The 16643-nt window shown below is 33.6% G+C and overlaps 1 protein-coding gene across 2 annotated transcripts; it reads right to left on the reverse strand.

Annotated features, from left to right (window-relative positions):
* Window positions 1–529: 529 nt before the first annotated feature.
* LOC106670553 (meiosis-specific coiled-coil domain-containing protein MEIOC-like) lies at window positions 530–13155 on the reverse strand. 2 transcript variants are annotated; one of them, XM_014401011.2, is made up of 11 exons: window positions 12819–13150; window positions 12145–12240; window positions 5217–5326; window positions 5051–5153; window positions 4895–4987; window positions 4672–4759; window positions 4477–4607; window positions 4224–4412; window positions 2731–2960; window positions 2280–2662; window positions 530–1048 (listed from the first exon to the last, which is right to left on the reverse strand). In XM_014401011.2, exons 1-11 carry the CDS (start codon window positions 12879–12881, stop codon window positions 942–944), a joined length of 1593 nt encoding a protein of 530 aa, XP_014256497.1. In that variant the 5' UTR covers window positions 12882–13150; the 3' UTR covers window positions 530–941. The 2 variants fall into 2 exon arrangements, with proteins under 2 accessions (XP_014256497.1, XP_024084320.1); XM_024228552.1 differs by lacking the exon at window positions 12145–12240 and having other exon boundaries at window positions 12819–13155.
* Between the last annotated feature and the right edge of the window lie 3488 nt (window positions 13156–16643).

The following is a 16643-nucleotide window of genomic DNA, read 5'->3' on the forward strand; positions in this document are numbered from 1 at the left end:
AAGTAATTTATTTTATAATAATTAGTCTCTAAGTGTCTGAAAACCAACGGAGGTTGATTAAGTCTTTAACAAATTCATACCATATAATTATGTACCTCAGAATTTTTTTTTTTTGCAAATGAGCAGGGAAGTGTAGTGGCCTTGAAAATCCTTTTTTTTTCATAATATTAATAAATTATTTGATTCTACCATTATAAGTTAGCTCGAATGGACCCAGATTTTTAGCTTTAAAACTTGAATACTCTCTCCAAAATACAACTATGTACATTTAAATTACTGTTAATAAACATGGCAAGCAGAATGAAAGTTTGCTTTTTCTCGACAAGAGAAAGAAAAATTAAACTTTCGGGAACTAGAAGTGGGCTTATTATTTATCATCTAAAATCATGTTACAAGTAGTGAATGAAAAATCCCTTCTCAGTTAGTAAATTGAGAAAATAACGTTACATTTCTTTGAGCAGATGCAAAAGGGCGGGAACTTTTTTTTTCATAAAAAATTTGTTTTTTGTTCATTTGTTAACGTATTAGCTTAATTTAGAATATATTTCATGGTAATAAAACATTTATATTAGGCCACCTTGTATTATCAGTTATGAGATTTGGGCCTTGTTCTCTTAGTCCAATAAAAATTTCCCAAATTCATTCAGAACCCCTATAAATCTCATTTGATTTAAGAGCTAGTCAGTCTAATACACAAGAGGCAATTTAGTTATTTCATTTAGAAAACTAGAAATTTTTAGATTTCCGTCTTCTTATAATTTCTGTTGTTTTTTGTTTAAATGTAAATTAAATTTGTGTAAGGACAGTGTTATATTAGAGAAGGGTCCAGAAGAGGAAATACCTATCTGTGTTGTAACAACAGACTGAAGAAGATAAAGCTTAAAGGAAGCTTAGAGATAAACCATACAAACTAATTAAAACATTAGTAGCTTAGTCGGCGACTAGTTATTTTCATGGAGTGTTACGATCAGGGCTGCATACATCTGTGTCCGAGCAGTCCTTGTAGCTACTGTTAAAGCTTTTATTGCTGTTGTCAGTCGTGCAATATCTAAACAATAATTAATTACAAAAGAAATGAGAATCAACTAAAATAATTTAAAACCCAATTTTAGTAACATCCAGCATTTTTAATTTTATTATTATTCACTTTTTAAATAGAAGAGGTTAAGGGGATCAAACAATCCTCGGATTCATTTTCCTAATCCTTCCATTCTTACTTTAAGATCTCATGAACTTAACAGTCCGATCACAACCACATTCATCCCATTTTATTTGTGACTTTCTTGTCAACACTTTGATTATGATTTAAGACATATAGTTGTTTTAGAAACTGTTCAACATAAAAAAAATTTTTTGTTAAATTAAAAAAATAAGCAATTCAAAATATTGAACAGAAGCAGAGAAAAGGTAACAGAAAGATTCAAAAACGCGAATTTTCACTAGAGGTTTTTTTTAAATTTACGTTTGATTTTTAAATTGTTGAGCAAGCTTCTTGTGATGTATCGTTTCATTACACTACCCTGTGGCTTACAATACTACCGATGATGAGTTTTTGAGATGTTTAGTCATTCAGACATTTCAGGGTTTCCATTATATTGAGCTTTATCTATTCTTAGACACAATTCTGATCTATATAGACGTCGAGCACTTCCAGAGGTCAAAATTGCAAATCCTTTGCACCAAGGATGCACACAAAAATCTAGTTTATAAATAATTACTAAGTTTTTTAATTGAAATTTTTGGTCAAAATTTCCAAAAATAGATTGCAGTCCTCCAATTCTCAAAACTGCTAATCCTTTACACCAAATGATACAGAAAAATATCTAGTATAATATTTTTTTAAAATTAAACAAAAATCTGAATGTCAAAATTGGTTGACTCCCTTCTTAAATTTCAATACAATAAATTAAATATACCACAATTAGTGCTTTTTCCTCCTCTTCAAGTGAAATTAATGTTAACTAAACATTAAGTTTGAAAAATACTGAAGATTAAACAAAAATAAATACAGTTTATAAATGAATTCAAATCTTTTGTGAGCTAATCTCTCATGATTTTAACAACTATAAATTGAAGTAAAAGATCTAAACTTGTCTAAAATGCTGGACATACTAAGTTATTGCAAATAACCTGTGATTCACATTTAATAATAATATTTAAGAAATATGAAGAAATTGAAAAACTGATAGTTTCAACTAATGAACTACAAGAAAATTTCAGTAAAAAAAAAAAAAAAAAAAAATGCAGGCAGGCAATTATATAAAATTTTAAAAACTTACCGTTATCGTGGTTGGGACCTCCAGCACAGTTTAAAATCTCTTCCCGTCTTGATGTCTGTACCTGTTTTATGGTATCGAACCAAGAGGCCATGGAATTGTGGATGTCTGGGGACAACTCACGTCCTCCTCTAAGAGTCTCCATTTTAGAAAGAAGTGTCACGATCCTGGCATGCTCTCGCAACTGGTCCACAATTAAGCGGTCAACACGAGAGGGCGAGCCAGGGAGCCTCGGGACATGGATGGTATTTGTTGAAGAAACTTTCTTCCCTGGATTGTATCGGGCCAGATCTGCCTCTGTCTTCTTTCTCTCACTCTCAAGCTCTTTGAACTGGACGTAGCACTGTTCGAGCACACTGTGGAGATCGGCTGAACCGCTGCTTCGTCTTAAATAAATATCATCTTTATAACATTGGCTTTATTAATTTCATAATTAATCAATTATTTATCTTACCTGAATGACCGATACAGCCCTGGGGCAAAGGCTTCGTAACAGTGCAAGAGATCATGAGGACCTGGAGGAGGTGGAAGATGGTGTCCCATTGCCGCTGCTCGCAGGTAAAGGACAGGATCCAAATGAGGAGGAACATTTTTATCATTTGTGCCAGCTGGCATGTTGTTATTGGCCACAAATGGATTGTTATTGTTGTATATCAATCCGACATCTCGCCGACTATTCATGTTCTTTAAAATAAAGTAAACTTTTTTTAGATTTACACTGTTCATTTAATGAAATCATTGTTAAACAACAATGTTCAATTTTTAAAGATATTTCTTGTGGGAACGGTGAGGAATTTTGTAATTTCACATTTTTAATGTGATAAAATCATGCAGTACAACTTTATATTTGTGAAACTTCTCTTAATAGACACCTACCCTGAATTGGAAAAAATCTGATTTCCTGTCTTCCCCTTAGTTTCTTCATAATAAAATCTAAAGCAAATACTCCCAATAATGGATTCAGATAGCTTTTTAGACTCTAAAACTCTTTTAAAAACAGACAGCAGCTTCCAAAAAATGAATTTTTTCTGAAAAATGCTGTTTCTACTGTGGGTTTTTTCGCCTACAATATCCCTTAATTTTGATTATGCTTTGGTGATTAGTGACCCTTAATCAATAATTATTCAGAAATCATGAGATGCGGTCTGGACTTTGCAAAAATTTTAAGTACTTCTTCAGTGCATTTGAAACTTAAAGAAAAAATTAATAATAATTAATTGAAGTGAATGAAAGTGAAAAACTAAGTATGCATGACTTGGTTGAGAGGTTTTCCATAGGAAAGACCCAGACAAATAAAATTCTAAAGAATAAAAAGGAATTTTTAGATAAATTTTACAAACTGATTTCAAACAACGACCAACCAATCCCATCGATTTTTTCCTAAAAGTCTGATTTGGTCATAGACCAGGACATATTTGAATGATTTACCATGTTCGGGTTTGTAAAATACCACTGTCTGGTTCACTTATCAGAGAAAATGGGTTAGAAGTTGCAAAACACTTAGGGCAAATCGATTTTAAAGCATATTGCACTGATTTTAAACCACAAAACATTTTTAAATGTGATGAAATGATCTAATTTTTTAGAGCACATCCGGAAAAAACTATGCAGTTAAAAATGTGTGTTGTCAGAAAAAGTTTCAAAGGAACATTTAATTTTGCTCTTATGCAAAAGTATGCTTGGTAAATTTGAAAAACTCTCTGGTTATAGAAAGTTTAAAAATCCTCAATGTTCAAAGGTATTGATAATATTGTAATCCCAATTGAGGCCCATCTGGTAATACTAAGCTTTTTATTTTTATTTTTTATTGTTATCCCAAAAGCAGACACCTCTAAAGAGCAGACAATATTTCATTTCCCAAGAGTGTCCGTTATACAGAAGTTTCACCGTATTTTTGCAAATAAAACCGTTCCCATAAAAAGTCTCCACAAATCCAATAACTCATACCTGATTATTTTTGTAATGGTTATGATTGCGTTGTGAGAGATTACGAGGGAAACCAATTGGAGAATAACGCTGATTTGAAGAACTTGGGAAAATGTCAATCTGTGTCGGTTGCGGATGAGGGGGGATGGCTCCATTGACGCCCTTGCTGGAAAACAGCATGTCTCCATTGAAACCAGTTCCAATGTCGATCTATCGAAGATAAAGATTAAAAAATAAACATCGTATTTATATAACGTTCAAGTATGAAATTTACTGGATCTGGGTGAGCTGAGTGCAGCAGCCCTTCCAGGCTTAAATTGAGCTTGTCCTTGTTGAGCATCTGCACATAGTTGTACATCTGCTGCTCGTTGGGCAGCTCTGTATCAAGGTTTCCGCATACGGCACCTTAAATGTTTAGGTTCAATTTCTAGTCTTACAGAAACAGAATGATAAATGGGATAGAGCTTACCTGGGCCCAAATCCGATAGAGGAGCCATTGTGGGTTGAAGGAAAGGAAAAGAATTCAGATAAAACGGGGATTCTTTTACAGGAAAATTCTGAAACAATCAAAGAACTTAGTAGATAAATCGTTTTTATCAAAATATGTTTAGAGAAACTTGGATACAAATATCCTATTACATAAAGATTTTTTATCTCATTATTTATGTGTAGTAATACAACCAGATACTAACTTGAGAAAGAGTGGTAGAATTTGCTGAAACTCCTTGCACTGGAGTAGTGCACTGGGTATCAATATTCAATAGGCCAAGTCCATATTCAACATCCTGCAAGATCAATGAATTAGAATAAAAAACACAATTATTGATTGATATGAAAGTGAAAATAACCTGTGTTGATATGTTATTTATATAAGGGCTCTGGGTCCTTGTGCTGCTCTTCCCTGACCACACCTCACCTTCGCCGTTGTATATAGTATTGACATTATCAAATCTATGGGAAATTAACAATTAACAAAAAATATATAAAAATATTTGTTACTTTTAGTTTATTTACTTCTCTTTTCTTTCATTTATCACAGGGCAGTCTTCATCAAGAAGTTTTGTAACTATTTCATTAACTATTGGGTTTCCCAATAATGAGCTGTCGTCAATGGTTCTACCGTTCTGGAAATGAAAAAATGAACGCAAATGAAATTTGCCATGTTAACTCTATTGGCTAGTAAAAATTCAGTTTTGTAATTAGACTTAAATTACAGTCCTGAGTTCCTTCTGTAAAGATGATGCAGACAATGCAGCCTCCATTTTTTAGTTTATCATTTTATTTACTATTTATCTCATACAAGTTAAATGTAAAAAATATAAAAACACATTTATACTCAGATATATTTAACCACAACCCCCCCCCAATTGTTCAATAAATATAATCCAAAGTGATTAATAATCATGAAAAGATTAGTGTCACGAGCGGACTCGAACACACGACTTTTGGCTCAATTCGCCTCTGCTTTAACCACTTGAGCTATCGTCACTTCGTTACCCTCGAGATAACAACTCATAATCTCAACCTACACCTTTTTCAAATTCACCTCTTTTTACCCTTACAATCAAATTTTGTGTAATCATTTTGGATCATCGGCGAACTTTAAGTGTCCATGGAGAGGTGTTAGAGAAGAAATCCAAACGATTGCACATACATTGAAAGTAAGGTAGACAAAAAGAGAATAATTTGAAAAAGTTGTAAGTTGAAATGATGAGTTGGAGTTTCAGGGGTACCGAAGTCACGATAGTTTCAAGTGTTAACAGCAGCGGCTTATTGAGCCAAAGATTGTGAGTACGAGTCCCTCGTGTGACTATAATCTTTTCATCTCAACCACACTTTTCACAAAAACTGTAAACCACTTAGAATAATTGCTCTTTGGTCAGGAAAGACCAACTAAAACATATTTATATAATAAATATAATGATAACAATTCCTAATAATTCACTTATTGAACAGATATAAAATAATCCATTTGAAAATAAAACAGTTGTGTGCTTGACTGGCATGCACAGATATGTATAAAGGTACTGTGAGTTAGCGTATTTTATGTGCTTCAAGGTTTGTTGTCAATACAAAAATGTGTGAATATGAATATCTAGCTTTGTGTGAAGTAGTGAAACTATTTGAGGAGAGGTTGGAGATATTTTAAGTTATGCAGTATGTACAAATTGGCGTAAAAATATTAGTGAACATATCAAGTTACATTAGTAATAACTAATTGGAAAATCATCACCATAAACCTTGATGATTGATATGAAAAAATATACACAATATTAACAAACATAAAAAAGCCGAAAATCGAATCTACAGAAAACTGAACTCACATAATACCAATATCAACATTAGTGGAGGATAATACACAGGCAAAACAAGCTCACTTTTTTCACATAAAGGAAATAAGGAGATAAAGTAATGAACTAGAACTAAAGCTGTTTGATAAGTAAAGGACAGAGAGAGAAATATTTTAAATTTGTTGAAGCATTTAAAATAAGAAACTAATCAGAAAACTCAACGAACTCAGCTTGTATATGTTTCCTTTCTGTTACAAATTTTCAAAAATTATCCTCAAAAACAACTTAAACTCATATGAACTCAAATGTTTGTGGCTTCCATTTACAATTGTGAAATCTAACTAGACAAATGTTCGATAAACCAATATTTTCATTGCAACTGCAATTCTACACTGGCGGTGAACTGACTAGAAGAAGCTTGTAAATAGACTTGGAGACACAGCCAATAATTGTGATGGCAGTAGTGAGGAAGACATTAAAGGAAATAGAAACTGTGGAACACAAACACATTACAACACCTAGGAGAAGCATAACAAATTAACAAATTTTGATGTCAAACTTGATGACCAACTTCAAGTCTAGAATGTTAATATAGTACGACAAAAGGCCTGCACTCAATAAAAATTTATTTTAAACGTCAGGGGAAAAGGCCAATTGATGTGTATTATAAAACTGTAATTAATTATATCAGGCACAGTAAAAATATATCAGCGGGAATAAGCAGACTATGATGATCCAAGATGATCAAACAAGTTCCTCAACTCACACCTCACAACATAAAATAGCTACTGGTGCTAAGGGTATAAAAATTAAAATGCAATGTAAAATTTCGCTTTCTTATCTAATTTATGTATAAAAAATTTATAAATTGACAAGTACTAATGATAATGTGTGTGTGCTTTCATGATTATTGTAGTTTATTATTATTGTATTGTATGTTTTATAAAAATTGTAGTAATTGCTGATTGCTGAGACTGTTTTGGCCTATGTAAGAAAACTATGGTTTTTACCTGAGGAATTGGTACGGGTCTGGAGGGAAAGCTTGCCAAGGAAGCAGCATGCTCCACCACCAATCAGGTACAACACAGTGTCTTTCTTATTCCTTGAACGACCCTTGAGACTCATGTGCAATGCATAATGGAATGAAGAATGGCATAATTGTGAAAAAGGACTGAAACATAACTTTTGTCCTACCGTTGGAACACATGGTAGAATCCTACCATTCCTATTTCCTACGCTTCCACATCCCCAGTCAATGCTCAAACCACCCCAAACTGTGCAACACATAATTCTACATTGTACCCTGTTGGATCAAGTCAAGAGTGATAATACCAGGCCAGTAGTGGCCTTCTGGGCAATTTCTAACCAAAGACCAGAACATCGAGACGTTTGTTTCATTTGTGGCTTCGATTGATTTTTGTATGCTACTGTTACGATGTTTCCTATTTCATTAATTTACACATACATAAAATATCTTTTCCTATCTCATTCTCTTAATTATATGAATTATATAAATATTACTTCTAAAACTGTTTATTTATATATAATGTTTTTTTCTCTCTTCTTTTTCTCATTCTTGTATAATTAGTAATAAATTATGACAATCAATGCGTGTAATGCATATGATGTGGAATGTGCTAAAAAGTAAAACAAAAATTCCAGCAGGTGAGGAGTTAAAACATGTATAATGTTGAACCTATCACTTCTCACAGTCTGCCAATAATTCCGGCTTTTGTGAAATTTACAATAAATTACCGTCAGGCCTTGGGAATCACCCACACCGACTGTAGGCAGATTGGGATCAGACCTTGGTCTTATCCATACAGCCACTGGGTTAAGCTCGAGGGGCTATCAACAGTTAGGTCATTTCAGCCACCAATGCAATCAGTCTCTAAATCCTAACCCTCTCGCACTCTCTTAAATACATTATTTTGTATTTACAATTATAGTAATAAACATGTTAAACAAACTTATGTCATTATATGTGATGCATTAACATAAGTTATTATTTCCTTTATCCAAAACTCCTCTGATGGATAAATTTGAATTACACTTACTAATATACAATTCATATCCAATAGCTGACTAATTTCTGTTATTAAAGCATAAACAACACTGTGCTATAAATTTTTGATTGAGGAAAGTGTTATATAATTGACAATTAACCCATAACCAGATATGCAAACTAACTCGTCAAATAATCTGACAACCATGCAGTAATCAAAGATGTCACTGTTAGTTTCTAAGTGAAGACAGATTAAGCAATTAGCACATTTAAGAATTTTTCCTTTATTTAGGGTTTTGTTTTGGAAAAAAGTAAATTTTGGAGGAATGTGAGAAATAATAAAATGTTATGATTAACTTTGATATTTCAGTAATAATGACAGTTCAGTTATGTAAATTTATAATCATTATTCAAAAATTAATTATCATATTTCAACTGTAAAACACATGTGATAAATAATCTATAAACATATGTTCAGTTAATTCACAAACAATGGTCAAGTTGCAAACAAAATTTCCATAAAAATCCAATCGCGTAGGCAGGGTTAACATTCACAATTTCAAGTTTGTACAGTGGCATTTTTGTCGTGGCCTCTGCTTTCGTAGCAGCAGTCATGGCCACGGCTTGCACTTTGACAGTCATTGAAAATAAATCTACTGATCGTGAAACTATCAATGTCAACCTGGACCATCTCCGGATGTTATGTTCAGGGGCATCACTGTACAGTGTTACGAAAGACAGCGATGAAAATTATCTGAGATTGCAACAAGCGTGTATGGTGGCCTTGGCGGCACAAAAGGTGGCTATGAACGTCGGGGGTGTCGATCTCGTCCTGGAAATTCTAAAAAATGTCTGAAACGACAGACGGACATAAGGTAAAGGACAGAAGTTGCTATTTTCTAGTGGGCGAGACATTTAAAATGGGAAATCTTATGGAAAACATTTAACACAAATACACATTTGTTCTGAATTGGTAGGAGTAACAACTTTGTTTTATAAGCTTAACAAAAATTATTTCTTGTTGGAACATATTAAAACACCCATCACAAACCCAAATAAAACAAAACCATTGAATAATCACGCATGCACATAGAACTTTTACAACTCAGAAAAAACTAGTATAAAAGGTCAATAAAATCCTACAGATAAAAAACCAAAATTCCTGTCTTACTAGAAAATTACTATTGTCACTGAACAATAACTTGTTTCTCGTTTCTTTATTTGCAATCAATATGACTCAATAATACAGAGAATTGACAATACAATCTATACACTGAGCTTGTGTATTTACATACTTTGACGCAGGTGAAGTTCATTAATATCCCCTGTACCAAATGTAAAATATATGCAGTTTTAGTGTAAAATTATTTCAGAAAATGCCTGATAAAATATAACAAGGAAAAAGATTACTGATTACTCTTGACAGATTAGACATGTCAAACAAAGGCAAAATAAAAGTTTTACATTAAAATAATTTAATTCCACATTTTTATTTCCATTTCAGTATAAACAATAGTCATAATATACAGAAAACACATGAACACCATGCATATTTTGCAAAAAGCTTCAGTCGAATAAACAAAATTTGTACGCATAAAGAAATATTGAGCGAATTTGGCATTCAACATTTAATCCATTTAACTTTAACCATTTGAATACTTAACCAAGGTTTAAATTAAAGCTCAGTACTAATTTTTTTATGGGAGGGTTATATTTGCCTTGAATCTGAACTGAGTGAGGCCTGTGGAGGTAGGCAAACACTGGACCCCAGGAGCCAGGCAGCACAGAGGGACACAGGGGGCACATGGGCAACATTCTCTTGGGGATGGGAACTTGAGCCTTACATTTTTGATATGCAGCAGTTTTCAGCTTCTCATCTATTAGAGTTCCTTTCTACAATAAATTGTTGCCCATTTATTAGTTATGCTCTGCTTGCCAGGTCTCTTCAATACTAAACCATCTAGTTTAAATTATGTGTTTGTTCCTCTCTTTTAATGTTATTTTTCTTTATCTTACTCATTTTATAGCAGCTAAAGTTTATCTTGATTTTGTGCAATAATCCAGTGGCTCGTTAGAAGACGAACAGCTTGTCTATATTCGAGGGTTTGTTCGTAAGAATCTCTCTCTGACAGTTGTCTGGCCTGGTTGTATTTAACACAATCCCAATTACATGTATTGCTGCTACCAACTCTATGTTTCACAAATAGAAAGCAATTCTCTAGCCATCATGGGTAAGCTTGAAGTGCCCTATTCTCAGCCGAGTCAATATGGTTTTTCCCGTTTTGTTGCTTGCAAGAAGAGTCCACTGTACAACACTTAGCTTTATTTCCCCGAGTTTGTTATTTATTTCAGTCCATGCTTTTTACCATTGCTGCCACATCTTTTTTCTAATATGGGCCATTATGTCAGTATGTGGGGTGAAGTGCACACCTTCCGTGATAGCACGTTTCACAGCAATGTCTGCGTTGTCATTCCCTATAATTCCACAGTGTCTTGCTATCTAGATAAACAAGACTTTCGCATTTCTGTACTTTTAACCAAGGGAGAGAACATCCTAAACCATGGGTTGTTTTGATAAAGGGTCCTTAATTATCCGGAGTGATGCTAGTGAATCTGTATGTACAACCAGAGTCAATGGATATTCAGACATTTGTTAATTGCTGTTAGATCGGCAGTGTAATTGTTACGGTGCTTGGGAAGTGAGAACATAAGATTGTCCACTACAAATGCTTCATCGGTACCATTTTCTTCTCTTGACCCATGTGTGCAAACACGCATTGGTCTCAATAGGGATGCTTTAACTCTAAAAAACTCTTGTAAATGCATGGAGGTGTGCTTCCTTTGGAAAATGATGTCAACTCCAGACTAACATTTGGTACAGGAAATACTGGGGTCACTGAGGTGTTGATCGATGCTAAAAAGATATTTATTTAGAAATCATGAGATGCGGTCTGGTGTGATGTAGGTTTCAGAAAAACATTTTCTTTATCGTGCCAACGTTTCGATCTTTATTGAGATCATCTTCAGGGCTCAAAGTGTTTGTCTTCTGTGTAATTGTGTCATTCTTGCGTGTCGTGTCGAGAGTGCACACACCAGACCGCATCTCACGATTTCTAAATAAATATCGATTAACGGTCACTAATCACCACACACATCGCTAAAAAGATAGATATCCTTGCGAGGAAGTGTTTTTTTCCTCTCGAAATCTTTCTTTAAAGGACACATCCCGAAAGAGGACAAAAGTAGTGACACCCTGACTGTCCCTTAATAAGAGGTTTCACTGTACATCCAAACGTCTTTTCTGAAACGACCAAATGACAAAAAAACACGTTAAAATGAATAAAATTAGTTAAAATTAAAAAAAAAAATTAAAAGTGGAGAATTTAATTTCATGCATATGTTCCAAAGTATAGATTATAATTACGCTGAGATGATATTTTTTAATTTCATATTTTTTATGGAGTCATTCAGTGAAAAGAAGCGACAAAATCCAAAGCTGAGCTCATGCAACGACAGGTCAGTTGGTTGTTGTTGTTAAGGGTTTATCAGTTTTATCAGTGTGTTATCTCGCCTTATCACGAATGTGTTTATATAAATTAAAACGTTAGATCTCATGAAAATATAAATAATAAAATGTTATGAAAACCTGTAAAAAGTCCGAGGGAGTGAGTTCGTACGACCAAGGGGAGTAGGTATCCGTTTCCATTCCAGATGTTTTCTGAAGTGCATTATATCCAGAGCCCTTGAAGAAAAAAAGCCGATTAGTGAGATGAAAAAGGCTAAATCGGTGTGAAAAGACTCAAAAAAAGGGTCTCCGCGGTTGAGTATTATTTGTAAAAAGACCATCTGTTGCTTCGCCACTCGGTTGGCCTAATTTTCAAAACGGGCAGATTTCACTGTTTTTATTTCTCGTACGGGGTTGGAAACAAATTCTAAACAAACGGTCACTTTATCGAGTGGACTTTTGAAGTTCCGTCTTTGTTTTAAGAGACGTCGAGTAAAATGGGAAAAACGTCGGACGTGTAAAGAACGGCGAGAGTGAAGGGGAAAGGTCTACAGACCGTATTTGGGCCACGGCACGACGAAGAAACCGATTCGAACCATAAAACGGAAAATCATCAGGGGAAGATCGTAAAAAAAAAGCCAAAAAGGCGTACGAGATGGAAGGAGGAAAAACGGCCGGATATTTCACAAGGAGAGAATCCGAGTTGGCAAGAATTAAAACAATAGGGATTAGGTTAACAGTCGAGTTTCGAGAGGGATGTCGCGAAATCTCACAACTGCACGAATTTGGGAGGAAAATTTTCAGTCTTTCTTTACCTGTTTAAAGTCGATTTTGTTTGTGCCGAGAACGTTGCCTACGCGAATCTCCGACAAGGCCATTACACTTCACCTGCACGCATACTTCACTTCACGGCACTCTCTCCCAAAGAGCTAAGGAGATTTCACAGGTGCTACTCGACTGGGCTGCCGCCAGGCTGGCAAACCTAAGCAGCCGCTTTCCCCACGGCGCAAACCTGCACCTAATGATTCTTGATGAATGATGATGGCCACATCATCAAGCGCATCGTTTTAACTTACAATTCACTTTTTTCCCTATTTGAAACATTTTACTTATATTTTATCATTCGTACGATCGATGCCCTTACTCTTAGACCACAGTATACTAAGAACAATTAATAATAATATAAAACAATAATATATAATAAAGCAAAACTAAGAAAAGAAAGGAAAAATTACTTAAGTATTCAACAATATTTAAAGTAAGAAAACAGCTTAAAAGAATGTTTCATATAAAAATATACCTAAAAAAGATCACATTAGACGTTATTAAAAATTTTTAAATTGTCATTGTAAAATAATATAACATTTTAAAATATTATAAAATAATAGTAGAAAACAATTATATAAAAATGTTGATTTAGTAAGTACAAATAAGATTATTTTGTGCATATTCAGTTATATTGTTATTTATTATATTCAGTAAAAATTTTAATTAGAAATAATATAAAGTTTAGTATGAAAATATGCAACATACACATACAAAAGTGCAAGTTAAATAATTTATATTAAAAACATTTTATTGTTATATAAATAATGAAAGATAATTTAACTCAAAATAAATACTAAAATGCTCAAAAATGAATAGGGTTATTGCTTCCCCCCCCTCAACTGTCTATAATCTATTTACCCTTTCAAACACTACATTCATACAAATAAATACATTCATACACATAAATACATCCATACAGTACACTCATTCTGTTTGGTCGGTGGAGTACTTGATAATCCTCCACTGACCTATACTCAAACTAATCTAGATTGGGGTCGATGGAGTACTATTATAAATATTCTGCCATCGACCCCGAACACACACACACACTCATACGCTCTCAACGTTTGATGGGTGATGATGACTTTATATTTCACCCTCACCCCTCGCCATTCACGCTAATAAATACATGCACTCAGACAAAACATATAGATACAACACATAAGACTTATTATATACAATAAAAAAAAACAATTTCCCCTATTGCCAGTTTTGTAGTATTTACTTTCCCTAACATTTTTATTTTATTTTTATTATAAATTGCATTAAAATTTATTAGAAATTATTGGTTTTTTACTGAAAGAAAATTTAATTAAGGGATTTTAGAAAAATAAAGTAAAAAGTTTTAATTCCATAATTTTGTTTTTGGGACACAATATTTTTTTTTCTCTGTTAGCTAAAACCTGTTTAGGCATACTATTAAGAATGTCTGTATTTTCATAAAGAATTTCACTTCATAGATGTTGGATTGTTGCCCTCAGTTGTTGAAAACCCTTCTCTGCAAAGTATCCCACATGTGCTCAATGGAGGTCTGGAGACAATGAGGTACGGGGAAGATGGGAAATGCCCAGGTTTTCTAAACACTGATGAACAACTCTGCCTCTATGAGGTCTATCATCGTCATCTAGAAATTGAAAATCCCTGTCAATGAGATCCTTGGTTTGAGGGATGTAGTGATATATTCCCCGACAATTTCTTGGCCATAACAAACTGTGTTGAGGTTGCCTCCAACAATATGGAGTCCAGTTCGTTCTCCAGTGTGAATCCCTGCCCAGACCATTACACCGCCTCCTCCAAACTGCACTGAAAGGAGCACAAACTGGGGCATTGTGCACATCCCCTGTTCTCGGTAGACTCTTCAGAGACATCAGTAAACGTAACATCATTTCTATAGGTTGTTATCTTCTAAGCACCTGCTGCATCATATTCTCTTGAGTTGCTGATGGCAGGCTGTTACTACAGGTCGTCTCAAAGGACCATATGATGTGAGGCCAACTTCTTGCAAACGATTATGAATTTATTATTATTAACAATTATTATCATTTGTATTGCCTAAAGGAAAAGAGATAAATAAAACAGATAAAATCTCCATCTTGTGTTTACAATGGAATTTCATAATTCTTTGAATAGTCAATCTATTCTTTGTTTTTAAAGCTTTTTTCTAACGTTCCAATGGTTTGATTTTTTAAATTTTTTAATTATACCATTTTTAAGTTTCAAATTTATTTGAGAGATGGCTCTAAGTGATACAGATTCGGCTTATTGGAAGATGGAAGAAGTCAAGTGTATGTGGCCTGGGTGCTTAACATTCCCAGAACAATTGTCAGAAGAGTGGTTTTCCATCGCTTCCAAGATCCTGTAGGTCACTCAAGAAGACATGGATCAGGTCGACATCATGTCACATCTCAGAGGGTAGATCATTTTATTGTTGAGATCAAGCAACTAGTTCAACAAATTAGAAATGTCAGTTTATGCACTGCAAGGTGAAGACTTTCATTAGCCGGATTATATGCCTGCCACTGGTCGAGAACTTTTGACAAGGCACAGAACAGCTCAATTAAGTTTCGTAAGAAATCACATCAATTGTTCTGAACAAGATTGGACTAAAATATTGTTTTCGGATGAGTCAAGGTTTTGTTTGAGATCTTCTGATGGCCGAGAGGGGGTTTGGAGAAAAAAGAGAGCGATATTATCCCTGCAACATTTTCACTCCGGAAAAGCTATGTAGGTGGTGGTGTTGTTAGCTATGTTGGTTTGGGCAGGCTATAACAAAGGTCGCACAAAGTTGATCTTCATCGAGGGTTTCCCTAACAAGTGCAATATGTTGAAGACGTGTTATCAGAAGTTCCTTATATGCCATGAATTGCGATGGTTTTATTTTTATGCAAGACAATGCAAGCCCAACTTAAACTTTATAGAGTAGAATTTGGATTCACTGGTGTATTATATGAATAAAACAGGATAGAACAGCTCTTAAAGGTTGCGGTGTAACAGAACTTCTGAAATCATAAAACAAACTGACTAAATGATGATGAAGGTAGTAAAGATAATAAGGCAATAATTATTTCAAAACTTTTAAAATAGCACTGTTCATTTGGTTCAGTCACTTAATAAGGTGAAATTCAATCAGAATTAGTCCAAAATGATCATCACTAAAGATGGAGGCTGCAAGGGGATCAATATTGATGGAAAGGATTACTGCATGTTTAATACGAAGATGAAATACAATGACATAATAATAAAACAGTAAATTATTGTATCGATTATGCTGAAAATATAAAAAGACGAAAATAAGGCAAACAATGCAATAAACAAACTTGAAAAAATAAATATAATTTGCTCTTTAGAATTTTTTTTAATAAGATGTATTCTATTTGATAACAATATACCTAATATAAAATAAACATTATTTAATTGTTCATTGCTTCCATCATATCATATAGCTCATAAAATTTATCTGACAGACCATCCATCCCAATGTGGATAGGCAGACCAAAATGATTGGGAAATGACCAAATTTCATTTTTGAAAATGTTATACTTGTTAAATACTAACTAAACCTACTAAATCTTCTTCCCGAGTGACAGAAAAGAATTTGGTCACAGTTTAGAAATTTCATTTTCTTTTGTCCACAGACAGGAACTAATATTAAAATATTTTCTCTTGTCTGTGTTTCCTTATTTAAGTCTTTATGTCTTTAAAAGCAAGATGCATTATTTGTAAATTGAAAAAAAAAAAAAAATTAACTCATATTAAAGCATGAAATCAAGTAAAATGATCAATCAAGATTGATAAAATATGTAAATTCATTT

Source organism: Cimex lectularius, unplaced genomic scaffold, assembly GCF_000648675.2.
Source record: "Cimex lectularius strain Harlan isolate CLEC.00 unplaced genomic scaffold, Clec_2.1 scaffold153, whole genome shotgun sequence".
Taxonomy (NCBI): domain Eukaryota; kingdom Metazoa; phylum Arthropoda; class Insecta; order Hemiptera; family Cimicidae; genus Cimex; species Cimex lectularius.

Bases quoted from the DNA above. Each gene is read 5' to 3' on its own strand.
- LOC106670553 (XM_014401011.2), bottom strand. From the start codon at position 12,881: ATGGCCTTGTCGGAGATTCGCGTAGGCAACGTTCTCGGCACAAACAAA. The intron at 5,327-12,144 runs GTTTTCATAACA...TTTCATTTCCAG, and splicing joins CTCCCTCGGACTTTTTACAG to AACGGTAGAACCATTGACGA. The intron at 1,049-2,279 runs GTAAGTTTTTAA...ATTATTGTTTAG, and splicing joins AGGTCCCAACCACGATAACG to ATATTGCACGACTGACAACA.